At 42.1% G+C, this 20952-nt stretch overlaps 1 protein-coding gene across 3 annotated transcripts in view; it reads left to right on the top strand.

Moving 5' to 3' along the window:
• The window catches only part of COL6A3 (collagen type VI alpha 3 chain), a 128170-nt gene that overhangs the window by 57886 nt on the left and 49332 nt on the right, over window positions 1–20952 (top strand). For all 3 annotated transcript variants that reach the window (XM_063933214.1, XM_063933212.1, XM_063933213.1), the window contains exons 8-19: window positions 2760–3374; window positions 3630–4229; window positions 4864–5469; window positions 8869–9474; window positions 12295–12641; window positions 12764–12842; window positions 13955–14100; window positions 14386–14478; window positions 17883–17936; window positions 18629–18700; window positions 18795–18821; window positions 20898–20942. In XM_063933214.1, the coding sequence (XP_063789284.1) occupies window positions 2760–3374; window positions 3630–4229; window positions 4864–5469; window positions 8869–9474; window positions 12295–12641; window positions 12764–12842; window positions 13955–14100; window positions 14386–14478; window positions 17883–17936; window positions 18629–18700; window positions 18795–18821; window positions 20898–20942 (3290 nt within the window). The remainder of the gene's footprint in view (window positions 1–2759; window positions 3375–3629; window positions 4230–4863; window positions 5470–8868; window positions 9475–12294; window positions 12642–12763; window positions 12843–13954; window positions 14101–14385; window positions 14479–17882; window positions 17937–18628; window positions 18701–18794; window positions 18822–20897; window positions 20943–20952) is intronic.

The following is a 20952-nucleotide window of genomic DNA, read 5'->3' as shown; positions in this document are numbered from 1 at the left end:
CACAGTACTGTAGGTTAAAGAAAACATAGTTCTTTATAATGGTCTTACTAAAGTAAGTTTTACCTGAATTTGAGTTAAAGTGGTAAAGGTGATTCAAATTACTTTCATTATAGCTGCAATGGGTCATCATTTGGTGCATACAGTATGTTAATATTATGCGGAGTAAATTCTGCAATGCGTTTGTCTAGAATACATTGGTTTCTGCGTACATCTAGGTGTGCGTTCATGTATGCAATGGGCCAAGGAGAAAGTAAAAGACATGAGAGTGAGCTTATGCAAGGGCATTCTAAAACCGTGCCTCCAAAAAGATTCCACGATCCCCAGGAAGACGCCTCTAAATTTGCCCTCTCCACCATTTTGATATCTCATTCTGTGTAACTAAAACTGGATTTGTCACTTGTCTGAAGAATTAGTTGCATTAATATAATTAGAGCTCATTTAGCAAGGAACAACCCAGTGGCGTCACTAAGAGGGTACGGGGGGGTGAGCAACAGCAGGTGATACCACCCGGGGGGAGCGAGAAGTGGGATGGCCATCACCGGGTTACCGATGGAACCGTTGGTGGTTAAATTCGATGGTATCAAACCATCAGCAGAGGAACCTTCGATGGTTTTGCCATTGTGAGGCTCTGTGCCACTAAACCATTTATCAACAGCAGCTAAGCCATCCCTAGTCCACAGCACCGCCCTGGATATATTCACCCATAATAACGCGACATGAACACCCAAATATACTCAAATCATCCTAACGTAGTTAGTACAAGTGGTTTAGTAGATAGCTGGCAATAGCCCTTTTTGCCAGGTTTCCTCCAGCAAATCTTCCTACAGTTCTTAAGAAGGAACATGGTGGTACATGCAATGCCACAATGCTTTTATCACTAGGAGAGATAACTTACTGTATAGGCCAAAAAGGCGTCATATGTATCAAGCATTTTTGTTAAGAAAAAGAAAATACACTTACTGTAACTATTCATTTTTATCTGTATGCGTCGGCATTCTGAGCAGTGTCGGGATTCCAGCATCAGTGTTCCGACTGCCTCGCTTACATTTATCAGTTTTGCAACTCGACAAATCCAAGCTGCACTACAGTGGAGGGAGATCAGGTCAGGATTCCGATTAACCATATACGGGATCCTGACCTCATCTCCCTCCACTGTAGTGCAGTTTGGATTTGTTGAGTTGCAAAACTGCACCTACTAATTTGATATACTCCCAAATGTAAGCAAGGCTCTAAATACACAATTCTGTATGGCAGACACGCATATGGTTAATTGTTTTTAGGGAAAAAAGTAATTTTCTCTTTGCGCGCAAAAGTAAGCTACAGTATAAGAGCTCACTGTGTCTTTGGACTCGTGGATCTAAAGCTAACATTTTAATAACTAATCCAAGCCTTACCAAGCCCACATCAGCAGCTGCAGTTGTCTTTATTGGAGTTAGTTGCGAGCTGCACTTCCTTTGGGTTGCATTGTGCTCCTTAGAGACACAATTGTATTTCACAAAGTACTGTATGTTTCCAGGAACCTTTCAAAAAGAAAACTCCTACAGTAACTTACATTCCATTGTATTTATAGGTCTTGGGGGGAAAAAAACCCAGGACCATTTGAAAGTTTCCACATGTTGCAAAAATTGTTAAACTTCAGAAAATTTACAGTAGGTGAATTGTGATTATATTATTTGACACTAGAACAAATAGCTGTTCATTAGGTTGTATCGCCCTATTTCTAGTTCCACTTTGAGTTACATAGTGATATATAAACTAAAGGGTATTTATTTAGCGTTGATGCTGCCTTCTTTGGCATTGGGTGTAAGCAAACCATAAATTATAATCATGTGTAATAGTATCCAACAATCCTACCTCTATTATTTATCAAATAGCATAGGTGATTGCAAATTACCAAGTATCAAAGACAAAAGTAATAATTTCAAAATTAGAGAGTAAATAAAATGAAGGTAAATTAATTTAATTGCTGCAAACTTACTATCAAGTCGGTGGTACACACATCTCAGTCTATTCTCTGCAGATTTTGAATGGGGACTTAAAGGTGCCAATTGGATGGCAGCATAGAGGGGTGCTGAGAGAGATGTGGAGTGGGTACTACTTACATGGGCCCGGCAGGCTGGAGGTGCCAGGTAGGAGCCAGGTCAGTAGCACATTGGGTAGGCAGAGAGGGGAGACTGCTGCTATACTGGGCTGTAGAGGCTCCAGGGAGGCTCCAGCTGCCGAGCAGCAGCAGTCTCCTCTCTTTCCATCCAAGTGTTATAGGAGTGGGGGGGAAGGTGTGTGTACTGATTCCCCCCACCCCAGGATCTGCCTGAAAGCCAAGGGGGCTGCACATATTCCTTAAAAAAAATGGACACACCTCCAGTACCCTGGCCACACCCCCAGTACCCTGGCCACCACCCACCAGTACCTTGTCACTACTCTCAATGGCACTGTGTGCATATTGTTGCATTAGCATTTTGTTTGCAGCAGGTGTCTGAAATGGCATTACAGTTGCATCTCAGAATTAGGACCTAAGACCATAGTTTGCTCCAATCACCCTAAAATATCCCTTAGCACCTTCAAAATTTTGGAAGCTCAACAAGCATGCATTTCCTACTTTGTCTCTTTAAATAATTAACATTTGTGGTAGATTGAAGATTCTTAGTATAGCATGAATACACGTCTTGATCATCTGCTACAGCTTGTGATAAACTGCATAAATGTTGTACATTAATCATGGACCTGTCTTCTCTTATTTTTCTCTTGTTATCCTTTAGATGATATAAACAACAGGAAGGATATTGTGTTTTTGATTGATGGATCTGATGGTGGTAGATCCAGCTTTCCATCTCTTCGAACCTTTATTCAGAGGATGGTGGAGAACCTTGATGTGGATCAGGATAGGATCCGGATTAGCGTTGTTCAGTACAGTGATACCACAAGGCCCAATTTCCTCCTTAACACTCACCCAGATCGCCAAGCAGTCATAGGTGCTGTTCAACGTCTAACCCCTATTGGAGGATCCCAACTGAATACAGGGGCTGCCTTGGACTATGTTACAACAAATGTTTTCACCAGCTCTGCAGGAAGTCGGTCAGCTGATGGAGTGCCCCAATTCTTGATTTTGCTGACTACTGGCAGGTCCAGAGATGATATCAGGAGATCCGCCGCAGAACTCAAGAGATCTGGCGTTGTTCCATTTGCTATTGGAGTTCGTAATGCTGATTTAACTGAGTTGCAGACCATCTCCTTCATCCCAGACTTTTCCACTGCTGTGTCCGATGTTAGCCAATTGGGGGCTCTTTACCAGACCATCACAACCAGAGTGTCTGAGCTTAATGTGGGTGACATAGAAATTTTGAGACAGTCTCGCCCATCAGTGACTTACCAAGGTAGGTGCAGAGATGGTACTAAGACTTGACCAAGGATTAATGAGTAGACTAAAATCATATTAGAAATAACTTATTAAACAAATGTAGAATATTAGTTCCACAATGACCATATACAACTACTGTACCTCAAACATAATATTACTTCTTCTACAGTATAGTATACTGTATGTCAAAGTACTGTGCAACCTATTAGAATAAAATCTCTAATGAGCATTATTATGAATAATTTTCTTACTGCATTATTTATCTTTGTAGGAGCAAAGAGGGACGTGGTGTTCCTTGTAGATGGATCAAGGGATGCTACTCCTGAATTTAGAAATGTCAAAGAACTAATTAGTCGGATTGTGGATACCATGGACGTAAATCCAGACAGTACGCGTGTGGCTGTTGTTCAATACAGTGAAGATCCCAAGGTTGAATTCCTGCTAAATGCACTGTCCACCAAAGATGAGGTAAAAAATGCAGTGAGAAGGATGAATCCAAAGGGTGGATCATCGGTAAACACTGGAAATGCCTTAGAGTATGTATCTAAGAATATATTCACACGACCATCTGGAAGCCGGATAGAGGAACAAGTCCCACAGTTCCTTATTGTGACTTCCTCTGGACCTTCATCTGATGACGTAGAAGAAGGAGCAAAGCAGGTTAAAGAGTCTGCAGTGGTTCCTTACTTAATTGGAAAGAACATTAATACAGAGGAAGCAAGTAAAATAACTTTTGGACAGGATTTCATATATCGTGTATCTAGTTTCCAGGAACTACCAGCATTGGAGCAAAGACTGCTCTCTTCCGTCACCAGCCTGGACCATGAAAAGATAACTGAAATAGTTGTAAGACAATCAGGTCTCCCGTCAGGTGAGGAGCTCAACTTTTATGACAATGTCCTAAACTAAAATGTTATCAAAATATAATAATGCAGACAGATTGTAAACCACCAAATATTGAGCAAGTTATGACATCAAAGCAATACTTTTTAGGAAGTAAAAGGAACAACTTTATGCATGAAAGTTCCTCAAGAGCTAACTGCTCTGAAAGTACTACAGACTTATTAATGCATTGTCCAAGATTAGCTTTATGGCATGTTTGGATTATTTTACCGAATTTGGTTCACTTGGCATTTTTGTAGTGTCTCACACCTCCTCCTCTGACGTTAAACTATATTTTTATTTCATTTAGGGTGTGGTTTTACAATGTGCTTTGCGCCAAGAGCATAGAGTTCTGAAACAGATTGTATTGTTGCAATATTTTTAATGAACTGTAAGTCTAGTCCTGGATTTGGACTTTAGTGTGTTCCACATTTGTTCTATTGTCTTGCATCACCACACTCATGTAATATTCAGTATGTTGTCCTTTTGAAAGTCATTTGGAATTAAATTACTGCTCCATAAAAACATCAAAAGCTTATAAGAATATCAGATGTAATATTAATCTTCCAAAGGATTACCACTCATCTGGGCAGTTCTCACATTGTTTACCCTCTTCTTCACAGGAGCTGATCCAGAAGCAAGGGATGTCGTCTTCCTAATAGATGGTTCCACAAGCACCGGTTCTGATGGCCTAGCCAACATTCGGGATTTTATCTTGAAGGTTGTTCAGAACTTCCAAATTGGAGCCACTAAAGTTAGGGTGGGCCTGGTCCAATTCAGTAATGAGCCTACCACAGAATTCTTCCTAAGGGCCAACATGAACAGACTTGCCTTGGTCCAGAATATTCGTCGTCTACGACACCGGGGAGGTGCACCACTAAACATTGGGAAAGCATTGGATTTTGTGGCAAAGAATCATTTTGTGAAATCAGCTGGAAGCAGAATAGAAGAAGGCGTTCCCCAACATTTAGTACTTCTAACCGGTGGGAAATCTGCGGATGATATCAGTGGATCAGTCAGAATACTTGGGGACACAGGGATCAGATCTCTTGCTGTGGGAGCTGGTAGCGCTGACAGGGCTGAGATAGCGACTATTGTGTCAGACCCACGTTTTGTCTTCACCATTAGAGATTTTAAGGACCTTCCGACTATTGAAAATACATTAACCCTGTCTTTTGAAGGCCCTGTTGAACCACCTCGGGGACCATCAGAGCCGCAACCAGCAGGCCGTAAGTGTTCTTGTTTTACCATATAATCTTACAACATCATCGGTCATATTGGAGATAATCCCCATAAAAATTCTTACAGGTGCCCGCTGTGTGAGTCAGACTGACATGTTTTTCGGTTAGAGAATTACAGTGTTGTTTTATATGGACTATAGGCCATATAGGTTGGCCAGAATATATAGTCCACATAGGTTGGCAGCAGCAATAATTTATACTAGATTTGAGGGCAATCACTAAGAAGAGGCGGAGCTATCTGTGTATTCTACAGGTAGTACATTCAGCAGTTTACTAGTGCTGCTGAAGGTATTCCCTGCCCTAGTATTTCCTATAGACAGTTTTACATGACTGAGGGGAGGAACATACTCATTCTCTGCCTACACCCAGATTCTGCCATCTGTGAAGAGATACACTCTTGCAGAAACATAATATGCCAGCTAGTTATATGTGTGATTTTAGAAGAGCAAATAGGATGTCAATCATGCAGGCTGTTGGGATCTCGGCAATCGGATTGCTGATGCCGGAATCCCGACAAGATCAGGAGACCGATGCCGAAATCCTGACCGCTGGAATCCCGACTGTAAGTATTGTGGGTGGGTTAGGGACGGGGGGGGGAGTTTAGGCAACACAAGGGAGGGGTTAGAGTTAGGCAGCGGCAGCGTGGAGGAGGGATTAGGGTTAGGCACTCCCGGGAGGAGGTTAGGTTTAGGCACTAAGGGGAGAGGATTAGGGTTAGGCTGCGGGGAATGGCACCACCGGGGGATTAGGTTAGAGTCAGGCACTAAGGGGGGAGGTTAGGGTTAAGCTGCAGTTACCCCAAATATTTACCCCTGTCTTGCTTCTATTGTCTATCTGCTGCTGCTACAAGATTAGCAACAGTAAGGATAACAATACTAAGGAGCCTATGTAAGTGTTATTTTTCCATTAAATTATGTAGAAACTGCAGTTTCTGCGTATTTGTATGTGTTCCTGCTATGTACTAATATCCTAATGTAGGAGATTCAATAGAAATCTCCTGCAGAAGGTTCATTAGATCTGCAGATCGCATGTCCCCATTATTATCAATACAGGGACTATATTCTGGCCACTACAGTATATAACAAACTCCATAAAGTGTAATTTAAGATGGTGTAAACCGCTTTAAGCCTATGAAGGTATACTAGCAGGAGATGCAAGAGGCCAGTGCGGGAAAGGGATTGGGACATCATCATGGCCCTGTTATGCAATGTCGCAAAGTGGCTGGGCAATGTGCAATGCAACAAAGGTGGCTGGGCAAGGTACAATGGCGCAAAGGTGGCTGGGGTAATGTGCAATGCCACAAAGCTGACTTGGCAAGGAGCAATGCAACAAAGGTGGCTGGGGCAATGTGCAGCTGCATAGGTGGCTGTGGCAATGCGCTATGCTGCATAGGTGGCTGGGGCAATGCGCTATGCTGCATAGGTGGCTGGGGCAATGTGCTATGATGCATAGGTGGCTGGGGCAAAGCGCTAGGATGCATAGGTGGCTGGGGCAATGTGCTATGATGCATAGGTGGGTGGGGCAATGTGCTATGCTGCATAGGTGGCTGGGGCAATGTGCTGTGCTACAATGGTGGCTGGGCAATGTGCAATGCTGCAAAGGTGGCTGGGCAAGGTGCAATGCCTCATAGGTGGCAGGGGCAATGTGTTATGCTGCATAGGTGGCTGGGCAAGGTGCAATGCCTCATAGGTGGCAGGGGCAATGTGTTATGCTGCATAGGTGGCTGGGGCAATGTGTTATGCTGCATAGGTGGCTGGGGCAATGTGTTATGCTGCATAGGTGGCTGGGGCAATGTGTTATGCTGCATAGGTGGCTGGGGCAATGTGTCATGCTGCATAGGTGGCTGGGGCAATGTGTTATGCTGCATAGGTGGCAGGGGCAATGTGTTATGCTGCATAGGTGGCTGGGGCAATGTGTTATGCTGCATAGGTGGCTGGGGCAATGTGCTATGCTGCATAGGTGGCTGGGGCAATGTGTCATGCTGCATAGGTGGCTGCGACAATGTGCTATGCTGCATAGGTGGCTGGGGCAATGTGTTATGCTGTATAGGTGGCTGGGGCAATATGCTATGCTGCATAGGTGGCTGGGGCAATGTGTCATGCTGCATAGGTGGCTGGGGCAATATGCTATGCTGTATAGGTGGCTGGGGCAATGTGCTATGCTGCATAGGTGGCTGGGGCAATATGCTATGCTGCATAGGTGGCTGGACAGTTCACAGATAATTGTGTTATCATGCACATTTAAGTAGGAAATAGGATGGAGGAGAGTGCATGCTCTTCCTGGAGTTCACGTAACTATGGAGTCTGACAGACTTTCTGGGGAGTAGGTGAGTATACAAGATAAGTGGGCATGATCACATATAGGGGCATGGTCGTGCTTTATGCTGGACATAACCAATGTCTCCAATGTACTTCACCACCCCCATCCCATCACCTTCTCTCAGTGCAGAAAATGGTAAATGGGGTTTAACTACAACATCCGGCTGATAAGGGACTGTGTAATACAATTAGTAAGGTGGGACAGTGTCTACGCATTAGGACTAGTTGAAGGTATGAGATGCCCAATTTATGTGTTGTCTAATAATTGCAACCGCCTACAGAGGAGCTGGGGCTGCTATCTCTCATCTCCTGCTTCTTACACCTTCACAACATCATTTGTCTCCTGCCCTTCTTCAGAATCCTAACCACCAATACTCTTATCCACATTTCCCACCTTTACTACTGAAGCCTCCTCCTCTCTGGCCTCCATCACACTCGCCTCTCCAACTTCATTCTATCATTAATGTTCTGCTCATATGGTGATATAATTTTCCTCTCTCACCATATGCCCCCATCCCCCAACACCTCTCCCCTCCATCACTGACTACCTATACCTCTTGGAATCCAGTTCAAACTACCCAACTTCACATTTAAAGCCCTAAACCTCTTTTTTCCCCTACATCTCGAACCTCATTTCTATGCACACTCCCTCCTGTCCTCTCTGCTCCTTCCACCACCACCACCACCTCACCTCCACCCTGGATGTGTCCCCCTCCCATAGTACCATTATATAATCTTCCTAGCAACAGCCCTTGTTAGTTGTCTTACCCAGTCTGCTTTGTTATAGTAATGTTTTGTACTTACTGTATGCTGTGGTTGCTTGTCGTGTATTGTACTTATGCTCCGTTAGTCTTTTATTATGCAATTTTTTTATGTTTACTCCCTTGTACAGCGCTATGAACCCTCTGTGGAGCCATATAAATATTCTAATAATTATTCTCATACAGCGGCTCTCAGTTTCAGAGCGGAGCCTGAGCATGGGATAAATGCCCTTTGCCTCCCTTGCACTAGGTTTGTACAAGTGCAAGAGCAACACACTAATAATTACGTCTGTCTTGTATTATTGCAGCTGTGAAGAAAGAAGCAGACATAGTTTTCCTTGTGGATGGCTCCATGAATATGGGAAGAGAGAACTTCAATGGAGTTCTCCAGTTTGTTTCAGGCATAGTGGATTCTGTAGTCGAGGAAGAGGACTCTATTCAAATTGGTCTGGCTCAGTACAACTCAGATGTGACAGATGAGTTCTTCCTAAAGGACTTCAGAAACAGGGACGAAATCATGGATGCTGTGACGAAGGCAGAATATAAGGGAGGTCGTCTGGCTAGTCTAGGCACAGCTATTCGTCACCTGCAGGAAAAGCACTTTGTTCAACCAGCAGGCAGTAGAATAGGCACCAGTGCTCCTCAAATTGCTTTCATTATCACAGGGGCTAAGTCAGTCAGTGACGGTCAAGTCGCTGCCCAGGCTTTGTCCAAACTGGGAGTTAAAGTCTTTTCCATTGGACTGGGGAGCATCAGTACTGATGAAGTCTCCAAGATATCAAGTAATGCCGCAAGTGCTTTCCGAGTGCCCAATGTCCAGGAGCTTTCAGAGCTGAACGAGCAGATCCTGGTAACTCTTGAAGCTGCTCTGCAAAAGAGGAGCGTTTGTCCAAATATACTGGAAACCGTTAAAGGTAGGTGTCCTTTCCTGTTCACTACAAATCATATTTACCATCAATGGTGCAGGTTATGGGTTTTTTTTTTGCACAAATGCCACTCTTTATCCACTGGGCACATACATGGGTGCTGTACCAGAGAATGTACATAGGACACAGAACTCAGATATCTGTATACTTTTAAAATTGAACGGCTGAATAGAACAAAAAAGTGAAATCTGCCTTTCACTCTTTGATTAACTTATCCTGCACTCAACATGTAATGTAGCTGGCGCTATCATGATACATTAAATCATGCACACGTCTATAATAAGAGCACACATGCACTAAAATGTGAGATGATAATGCAATATTATGTGCTCTGAGCGCTCAAATTTTTCTGTATCTGTTAGTACCCTTATTGTTATTTCTTAAGGCTAACGAGTATGGAATCCCTGATATGAATGCAACACTCTAGAACATTTGCGTTAAGGTCTTTCGTACCCACTGATCCCCCAGCAACATGACAGCCACCCCCGTTAACTTATTCCCTATTTATTTACTTTCTTTGCTTGCAATATTGAAGTTACAATGTAATATTTTAAATGTGTTTGGTAAATTTAAATCACCAATTCTATCCAACAAAGTCACTGATTTCAACATTGATATGGAGTTTAGGCACTGTAAATACGGTACCTGGACTCCAGGTCGACAGCAAAAAGGTCGACACACCTTAGGTCGCCGCCAATTGGTCAACACACCTTAGGTCGACATGGAAAAAGGTCGACATGAGTTTTTCACAATTTTTTTCTTTTTTGGAACCTTTTCATACTTAACAATCCACGTGGACTACGATTGGAACGGTAATCTGTGCCGAGCGATGCGGAGCAGAGCAAAGGCACCATACCCGAAGCATGGCGAGCGAAATTGGGGTTCCCGGTCACTCTACGAAGAAAACGACACCAAAAAAACATAAAAAACTCATGTCAACCTTTTTCCATGTCGACCTTGTTCCTGTTGACCTTTTGTCCATGTCGACCTTTCGTCCATGTTGACCTAAGGTGTGTCGACCAATTGGCGTCGACCTAAGGCGTGTCGACCTTTTTGTTGTCGACCTGGAGTCCCAGACCCGTAAATACAATGAGGTGAAAAAGAATGTACTGTACACCTACTGTTGAATAATGAGTTTTATGTGAGGACATAACTGTAAATAATTTAGGGACCGATTAACCAAAATAACTTCTCATTTCAGCATATTGCCTCAATAATAATTTATTTACGTATGGCATTTAGCAAATGTCTCTTCCCATAAAAGCCCATCCCATCTTATAATTAAAAGAAAAGTAATAGCTTATGCTTTCAATTTACTATCAGGTATGGACCTAGATATGTGCGCGGAACCCCATGTTTTTGTTTGGTTCTAATTCATCATCTTGTTTTGGTTTTGGATTGGTCTAAACCACGCTCAAGTGTTTTGGTTTAGATTCAATTTGTGGTTCAGTTTAACATTGATTAAAAATTGATAATCTTTGGTAGATAGTGATAAAAACTGTTAAAATCATGTAATTTTTACAAATCAAAACCCCAAAATTTGGATCTAAAATCCAATTCTGAAATGCGGAAAAATCCAAACCGGGACTCGGTTTGGATCAGCTCTCCTCTGGAGATCCAGACCGGGTTTTGGTACAGTTCTGATACACATAATTAGTGTTGACTCGGATTTCAGGAGACCCAAACCACACATCTCTGCCTAATGCGCATGTGCGGCCTTCGAGCCACACATATGCACCACCAGCGGGCACTGGGTGAAGGAAAAAAAAAGATGTGTTACTGTACCCCATAGATTATAATGTCTAACACCATCTAATGGTGGCATTAACTAATAGTGCCAAGCTCCTAAAAACTAAGCTTTTCAAATATCTGCTGCAGTACCCTCCTATAAATAGCCACGCTACTTAAATAATGTGATAAGCCTCCGAAAGTGTCTGTTTTTTGGGAATGACCACAAAAATAGTATTTTTGATAGAGCCCTCAGTCCTCATCAAGTGTTAACATTTTATAAAGCCAATCTCTTGTGACAAGAAACAGAGGGCAGACTTATAAGAGGCAAAGTAGCAGTTGAGGAAGGAACTTACAAAGTGCCTGATTCCCATGCAGGTCTGAATGTGGCCGCATGCGGAATACAGATAGATTGCAAATGGAATCTAAAGTTGCACGCGTATGTCCGCTACAGTGCATGTGCTAAAATACAATGCATGCAGCCAAATCTGGACCTGCATGCAACTCAGAGTCAGGCCTATAATCTACATGGTAATGCTGAACTGGATTTTAATTATGATCTTAGTGGTAGGTTGTAATGGGTTTTTCCAGTTCTGGGCTCTGGCCCATAAAAATGTGGCCCAACACATATCTGCTATGCCTTGGGACCTGGGAGGCATAGAGATGTTGTATAGCAACTTCTGGGGAGGGGAACATATCAATATGATTAACCATATTGGCCAATTTAAAACCTTCTGCCACAGAGGTTGAATCCATAGCCAGTTCCAAGAAGCATGCAGGATATTCGCTGTATCACTTAAATTGCTGTGTTAGGTTTACTGAAGATTTGTTTGACACAGAAGTAGACGCATTTCTGGAAGACCTGATTGATATATGTCTCTGTGCCCTGACTGCACCTACACACGCAACACTTTCTCCAACTCAAGTGTCTGCAAGTATACAATAGGCTCGAGTAGCAACATTGGATTTACATTCAACACTAAATAAGGACAATCAGTGCCCGTGGAGATCTCTTCTGGTACAATGCGCTGGAATTATACTATATAAATTTGGAGTAACACCATTATTATTTATTTGCAGATTGTAATCTGGAAGTGATTATAGGGTTTGATGTTGATGTCAACCCTGGGCAGAACATCTTCAGTGTTCAGGGGGAAATGCAGACCAAACTTAAGCAGATACTGGAACACATCTCCAACATGGAGAAAATAAGCTGTACGGGTGACAAGAAACCGTCGGTGAAAGTGGCCATCTTGTCACAGGGGAGGACAGGAGCGGTGGAAGCCTTCGACTTTTCAGACTACCGCATAGAACTGTTTGACAAAGTACTGGCAATGGGCACGCGAGGGCCATTCGTGCTGAATGGACGGACGCTACAGTCCTATCTGAACAAATTTAAGGTGTCTGGAGAAGACACCAGCATTAAGGTGGGGAAGACAAGACAGCTTAAAAAAATTATATCACAGAGTGTTTTCACTTCATTGCATTATAAAGCCTGTGTTGTAGCTTGATATTGGGTGTGTTTGACAAGGGATTGTTTGTTACACAGGTGGTTATTCACATGACAGATGGCATCGATGCAAGCATGTCTGAACTACAGCAAGCTTCCGCGGCTCTGCAGAGAGGAGGTAACTTCTATGTAATGGTGGGCAGTGTAGTCTTTTTCAGTAAAATCCCTTTTATGTTCTCATAAGAGGGGCAAGACACTGGGAACCCTAACATTGCGTTTAGGAGAACAATTTGCACTATAGAACAACAGCCAATCAATAATTAACTTTTATCTGTCTAGTTCAATTGAGAAAGTGAACGCAAGTGTCTGATTGGATGGTGAGATTCAGTGTAATCTTTGCACATCGGTGCAATGTTGTGAATTGAGCTCTATTGCCTTTTTGGAAAAATAATTATCATACTTATATTATGATATTAGAGTTCCAGATTTAAGTGTGCACTTCAAGGAACTCAATGACTCCACCCCCTCCAACATCCCCATCCTCATCTCAATCCACACTTCCTCTCACCCACTGACTGTCATCTTAGATAGGCATCATGGCCGCTGTCAGAACCCCATCCCCTTCTCCAGCAGAGGAGCTCCCTCCATGCTCCCCAGTTCTAAGATGTCTCCTCAAAGGCAGGAAAACCTGTCACCTTATAGGCTAAGGTTCTGCTCCCGCTTTTGATGATGTCTCCCACTGGCCACGTCCTTTTCCAAAATGACTAAACTGGCCAGTAGTCATCACCATCCAGTCACACACTAACTGGTTTTACATGGACTGTGTGAAAATAATTGTGCTCACACTGCAAAATCATAATGACTAAGCAGAGAACCAGGTCAGTAGGCTCCTATATGTCCCCTTTTGGGAACCCTGACCTCCTGCCGCACATCATTTATCTATACTGAGAGTTATTTTGACCCAGAAACTGATAGTGCACCACATATGTAATAATGGTCAACTACAGTACAGGACCATATCGTACTGTAAAATGTCTTCTTTGCTATGGTTCCAGAACAGGAATTAGAACCACGACCTGACTCTCACTTTAGGTTAGAATCACAAGATGTGAGAAACACAAACGTTTTCACTATTAAAAAACACAGGACGCATTACAGGAGTGGGAACAGGGCAGAGACTACAGTAGGCAGTGGGCTGAGAATAAATGCTGAATTCTAGCCTTTTCCAGTCTGCGTCATGCTTCCCCATATATTGATGTACACATAATACAGTATATCTCTTTTCCACAGGAGTGAGGGCTCTGCTTTTGGTGGGGATGGAAAGCGTCCCCAAGTTTGACCAAGTGATGCAGTTAGAATTTGGCAGAGGATTCACCTACAAAAACCCTCTGAGACTGAACCGAAGAGACCTGAACTACGAGATCATTGAGGAACTGGTAAATCAATGGTGTTTCAGTGTTTAGAAACACGTCAATGTTGAGTGAAAGTTTTGGCCAGCAGAAGACAGTACTATTTCTCATGCCCATATAGCCTAGACATATACCGTATATACAGTCACTACACGTGTATTGCAGCAATGTCATCCACATTAGACTGTAAGACATTTACTGAGTAGATGACATGATAACATTCTATTATGCCATCATATGGCAATGAGTACATCATTCTTACCTTACTCGGTGCCTGATTGGATCACATGCAATTTTATGTCTTGATCACAGGATAACATTGCAGAGAAAGGATGCTGCGGAATCCCTTGCAAGTGCGCCGGACAAAGAGGTGATAGCGGACATATAGGCATCATTGGACCAAAGGTAATTACATGGTGTGGGATGTATCTACATCCAGAATTACTGGTTATACTGTAGCCATGAACTAACAGACTAATATGATATTTGTTTACTAAGTGTTTTCTTGCCCCTATCCCTCCAATATCCCCCTATTCTCCTGTTTCCCCCTATTTATCCCTTGTACCTTCCATCTCCCCTTATTTCTCACCCTACACCTCTCATCTCCCCCTATTTCTTTCCCTATTGCTCCTGTCTTTCCCAATTTCTCCCATCTTCCCCTATTCTTCCTTCTATTTCTCCCCCCTCTCCCTTCATGTTTCTGTATTTGCCTTACCTCATTATTGGTTTTCTCCTTCACTCTTCCCTCTTTCTGTCCTCATCCTCCTCTCTACCCTGCGTATCGTTTTCTCGCTGTGTTTGCTGTGGGGTAGTATGTGTGCACGGCGGGTCACATGTTGTTGCGGCTGCATTCATTTATTTCCTTTTCCCTGTAGTCCCCTTTCCATGTCGGTCCCCTTCTTCTCTTTTCTCTGTGTCTCTCTCCTCCGGTCTTATCTCCTGCCTTATCTGACTCTTCCAATTCCTCCCCTTTCTCTATGTTTATCTTTTATCTCTTTGCCTGTGATTCCCCATCTATCTCTTCCTCTCTCACCCCATCAATCTTTCCTCCTTCTCTACCCCCACCATGTCCTTCTCCCCACTCTTTTCCCTTTTCCCTGCTGCGTTTGCTATAAGTCAGGCCGATATATCAATTCAGGCCCATGCCAGTATTATCATTATAATGACAAGGGAGGGGGTAGAGTGGGCTTCTCCAAACTCGTTGCCTGGCGGAGGTAAGGTGGGAGGAAAATGAGGCGGGCCCATTATATTTACACAGAGTGGCTTGTTGGCCGGCTATAAGCAATAGGAGGTGGGTACTGGGCTCTATATCTTAGTCACTAAGAGCTGTGGGGGTGCTCATGTGGCAACAGAAGTTAAGCTTCTTATAGAAAATTATTTACAGTACATATATATATATATATATATATATATATATATACTTATTGCCCCGGCAATAAGTTTATAGATATGTGTGTGTGTGTGTGTGTGTGTGTGTGTGTGTGTGTGTGTGTGTGTGTGTGTGTGTGTATATACATATATATATTGTGTAGCAAAAAATTATACAGCGCCACTTGTGGGGTATGGTCTCAGTAATTTAGGTAAAAAGTTTGCTAAAATGCTAAAAACACACAAAACCTTATTAGAGGTGTCTGCCAACCCTTAAGATTGCAATACTGGTACAGTATTGCTGAAAGGAGTGTAGCGTGGGGGGATAAGGGTACCGGCGACTAGTGTTGTTTAAAAATGCAAATGCTAAAACATAATTTATGAGCCAAAAAATATATAAAATTGAACAAACAGTTTTTTTATAACACATAAAAAATGTAAAAGTTTTCCAAATATTGATAAAAACATAAAGGTCTTACATAAAAGGTAAGGAGTTCTGACTTAACTTAAAATAGGCAAGGGGGTCAATGCAGGGAACCCAACGCGTTTCATCACACCAGACTTCTTCAAGGGGTAGGGACAGAGTGAAATAGCATTCCTATATATATATATTATTATTATTATTATTATTATTATTTTTTTTTTATTATTATTTTTTTTTCACTGCAAATGTTTAAAAATACAAAATAAATATTTTTTTGTTAAATTGTTATCTGATAACTTTAAAAGATCGTTTACAGGCCTTAATATGTGATCTGTAACTTTTTACCCTATTTGTTAATCTTGCAAGATTTTGTGATATCATAGCCATATTTACTTATTCTCCCAGAACGTCTGGTAGACTCAAACATTTTTGGTGAGTCCCTTGGGCTCCCAGAAGACTAGATGACCCTCTGCATGCTGCCCACTTAGTAGTGAGATAATTGGGACAGTAAGAATAATGATATGGGATTTTGGGCCCGCGCCCTCTTCTTAGACCCATTATTCAAGGCCGGATGCTGTGAGGGGGCAGATACTAACACTGAGAGTCACCTGTCCCCTATTAGTTATCAGCTACACTCTCCACGGGGGGAGAGTATATAATTAGTAAAAGTATGATCACAGCCTTGTTTATTCACCAATAAAATAGACTACTTTTTCTGTTTATTTAACTGTTGGAAACACATGTGAGATGTCTTTGTCAGTCTCTCACAAAACTTTGTCAGAGGGGGGCATTTACTAAGCAGTGATAGGAGCAGAGAAGTGAGCCAGTGGAGAAGTTGACCCATCAACCAATCAGCAGCTCTGTATAATTTTATAGTATGCAAATTATAGATGTTACTTCAGTGCTTATTGGTTGCCATGGGCAACTTCTCCACCGGCTCACTTCTCCGCTCTTATCACTGCTTAATAAATGTCCCCCTAAGTCTCACAAAATGCACAAACCTGTGATCCTATACTAAAAAAAATACTGCAGATATAATCAAATAAAAAATGAACTATTGTAAGATATTATGGGGGTTAATGTTATAAAACATGACACCCGTCCTGACCAAAATTATTTTAGCTAGTGTACTGTACAAGTCATGCTCTGCAGTACAGTGGAGAGCAATGTGATCAGTATAATAGACCGATAACGCCAGATAAATATCTAACAGGATGTTGCTATGGTTATTATTTAAAACCATAAAAACAGTCCTTAGGGTAATTCAGTAATATAGTTCTGGGAGTGAAATACTTGTGGTGCAACAGTTAGGAATCTTGTTTCCTAACTGGAACTTCAAAGTGATATTCTCCAAGGGAGGCTTATTTTCTACTCCAGTTTCTTCTTGTGGACCTCTGGTAGCTGTGAGATCTGGGGGCATATGTAACAGGGTCTGAGTTTGCCGGAGGTGCAAAATGGCGGCCAATCTCGGAGATTTTTTTAAAGCGCCAATCATTTACAAGCCATGGTTTTGCCTTGTAAATGATTGCCCCTTTGATAAAGCGTCCAAAATCATCCGGCAAACTCTGACCATACAGTATTATATATGCCCCCAGAGCTTCAGCTGGTCTCTTCTATAAAATGATATAAGACTACCTGGTGCAATGCATGATAATGTTGTTACAGTATCTACGTATTATGTGGACGAAGGATGAGGTAGTAGCGAGCGACCAATGATGCTACCTCATCCTTCGTCCACATAACCATTTTCTATAGGTAACGGTACCAATACCTATATTTATTTGAGGTAAATGAGCTGACACCCTGATATAAATAGGGAGTGCAAATGCAATAAGCGGTTTTTTGAATACTATATGTAGAGTTCCCATTCTAGTTGTTATACGTAAGATACTGCATCTGTGGCGCTGATATCTCCCCAGTACACAGTATCTACGTATTAGTTCATATTTATAGACAGTGTTTATAATATTTAAACAACCCATGCTAATTTAAAATCTCTGCTGTCTTATTTTTGTAGGGTGGACCAGGTCTGAAAGGACACCAAGGCTTCCCAGGAGAGGAAGGAGGACCGGTAAGTGATTTTGCTTATACATCTTTTACTTGTCTTTTCATGTTCAAGACATCCTCTAATTCTTTCCATTTTCGAAAGACTGAATTATGTGTAACTGCTGACTGGAAAACACAGAAAAGACCGTCAGACACTAATTAAAACAAAACACAATGATGCTTTGTAAAAAGAAAACATTGATTCCCTCACATATCATACAAACATAAACCTAGCCGAAGTAGCGCAAAATATTCCAAATCTGCCGCAGCATTCATACAATGTAACACCGTAATACATATAATATAGTGCAGTCCAACAACTGTTAGAAAAATCGATTTGCTGATTTTGTGCCAAACTAAGGTTGGGTGCACACCTAGCAGATATATCTGCCAAGGTGCCATTGAGCCATCCAAGTGGACAATACAGGTAGGCATATACACTTACCGATATGTCATTCTTGACATCACATACTTAATAGATATATGTGTCATCAGAGTCATAGAGTCAGTTGGATCTTACGCGTTTCTCCGCCTTAACCATTAGCAGTTACTTATGTTTTGTATTTTCATGTTCATTATATCTACTTCTTTCCATTTTCAAGTGCAAGAAAATGATATTTCTGTCTCATGTAGAAACCATTCTGTCTCAGATGCTCTAACGAAAACTGAATCAGTTTAATCCAATGGACGATACAAATATTGTGCGTTATTTCATAGGGTGAACGTGGTCCTCTTGGTGTAAATGGAACTCAAGGTTTTCAGGGATGTCCTGGTCCTCGAGGAAGCAAGGTGAGATAATCTCTCTTCTGGTACACATAAAGCCTACATTATCTATCTGTAGCTATTATTTCATTACTAAGGAATGTATTTTTCTGTCTTTTAGGGTTCACGTGGATACTCTGGAGATAAGGTAAGAAACTGGAAATTACACAACTCTTCTCCTCTAGCGGCCCATGGGTCTAATTCATATTTGTACACAGCCTACGTAGCTGCAAATACTTTGGCTATGGAATTGCTAATATGGCAAGTGAAGCTGATGTCCAGAAAAGAAGGTAGACCCCCACCGGAGCCATCACAAACTCTTCTGCAACTGCGTACACATATCCAGCCTATACGCTACAATGAAAAACATCGACTGCTAGGGTTCCCCTATGGCTATGTAGACCGGACACACATTATCGACGCACGAGCCATGCTTTTATATGTACATGATCGCAGCTGATGGCATATACACGCCCTGAAAATGGCCATGACACATTAGCATTTTTGCTGCCACTCCCTGTTACCCCCCCCCCCCAAAAACAAAAACAAAAACAGTCCCTTCCTGTCAATCCCTCTGCAATGAAAACCTCACTGCGATCAGAATTGTAAAGGCACCTTGCGACGCATACGCAGTCTGCATTATCGCCATCGCATGCAAACATGAATTAGACTCCATGTAAGTAACACGTCCTCTCATAGCTAGGGAGGTTTCTATGAAAAAAAATTGGTTTGAAAATAAGAATGGAACTCCAGCAAATGTGGATATTATCTTCCACTGTTTTCTGACTCGGGACATGGGGACATGAATGGAACCACAGAATCCCCCATGATAATAACACATGGGAGAGACAGATGGTTTCCCACACACGTACCAGTGATTCAATCTCAACCATCCGCCACCACCTACCGTACTTAATATGTGTTATTATGTATCAATCCACCGTATTCGTCTTCACTGAATCTGCCTATCTGAAAGTAGTATCTTGTGTCCCACGACTTTCATCGCCATCATTTGACTTTGGATTTTAGATTATTTGAAACATGTAATGTTTGTTATCTGTGCTATGTTGATCCTGCGGATCCCCTGATCAGCCTGATCATTTGCTCTCTGGCTCGGATTTGTCTTTTGACACTTAACGTTGGGGTTGTTAATGACTTCTGACAAACCCAAACATGGCCGTCTGAGCATAAGTGAGCATCTCCAGCTGAGGACCGTTTAACAAATCCAGGGATCCTTCGTTCTCTACAACCTAATTCCATCCACAATTACATTTTTTTATTATTTTTTTTCTATAGTCTTGTAATTTGCCTTTAAAGGAGAAGTTGTCTCTCTAGCTTTGAGCATTGCCAAAAAGACAACGTCGGTGAAAGATTTTTCATATCTCATTGCCAGATCCCCAAACAAAGCTCTTCATTCTGTACTGCCACAATATTTATAAGCTCAAACAAATACAGAGAGAAGACCACGCAGTCTATTTATCAATCAGCGATAACCACGTTTTCTGGCCTTTTCACCGGAAAAAGGAGTTACTAATTCTTCTCAGATTACTTGGCTAGTACCTCTCTGTTTTCACACATAACGCTGATCTCTCATAGTGCAGTCATTCCATCCAGTGATAAAAAGCTCAGTATTTTAGAGCCTATTTATCAAAGAATATTTATGGGACATCCCCCAAACACACCCAGAAGATATCAGAGAATTCTGCTGCGATTCCTCTTTTTCGATTGGATTGTATGGGGGCTCCTTAAATGCAAACTTTACCAAGCTCCAGAATGCAAAGCTAGCACCATCTTCAGATGGCATAAGCCGTTGTAGCCTATGGGCTACAATATCTTAATAGTTACCAGCAATGAGGCCACTCTTGCGCAGTGGAGTGGACAGGACTGCCACCAGAAATTGTGGACTGACATAATAGTGAGAGTGATTCATAGTGGGCTGATGCGCAGGGAAGACTTGTTTTTAAGGAGTGCTCCCTGAGCATCATCCTGCTGTTGTGCAGCCTGGTGCAGCTCTCCAGGTATTGGCACTAGTATCCAGGGACGAGCCTCCATCTCTATCTGGTCCCGGGACTGCATGTCTCATCATATGCAACTTTACTGTTTTACGCGACTTATTGCTGTATATTACTGCATCTCATTCTAACCATTCCAAACCAGTTCCTTGTGATGGTGACAGGCATACATGAAATGTACGATATTATTTTAATATATACTTTCTCTGCAGGGTGAAATAGGAGAAATTGGCCTGGATGGAATTGATGGAGAAGAAGTAAGTTGTC

The sequence above is a fragment of the Pseudophryne corroboree genome, chromosome 7 (assembly GCF_028390025.1).
Source record: "Pseudophryne corroboree isolate aPseCor3 chromosome 7, aPseCor3.hap2, whole genome shotgun sequence".
NCBI classification, from domain to species: domain Eukaryota; kingdom Metazoa; phylum Chordata; class Amphibia; order Anura; family Myobatrachidae; genus Pseudophryne; species Pseudophryne corroboree.
The sequence above is the reverse complement of the archived record's forward strand: the minus strand, read 5'-3'. Positions and strand labels throughout refer to the sequence as shown.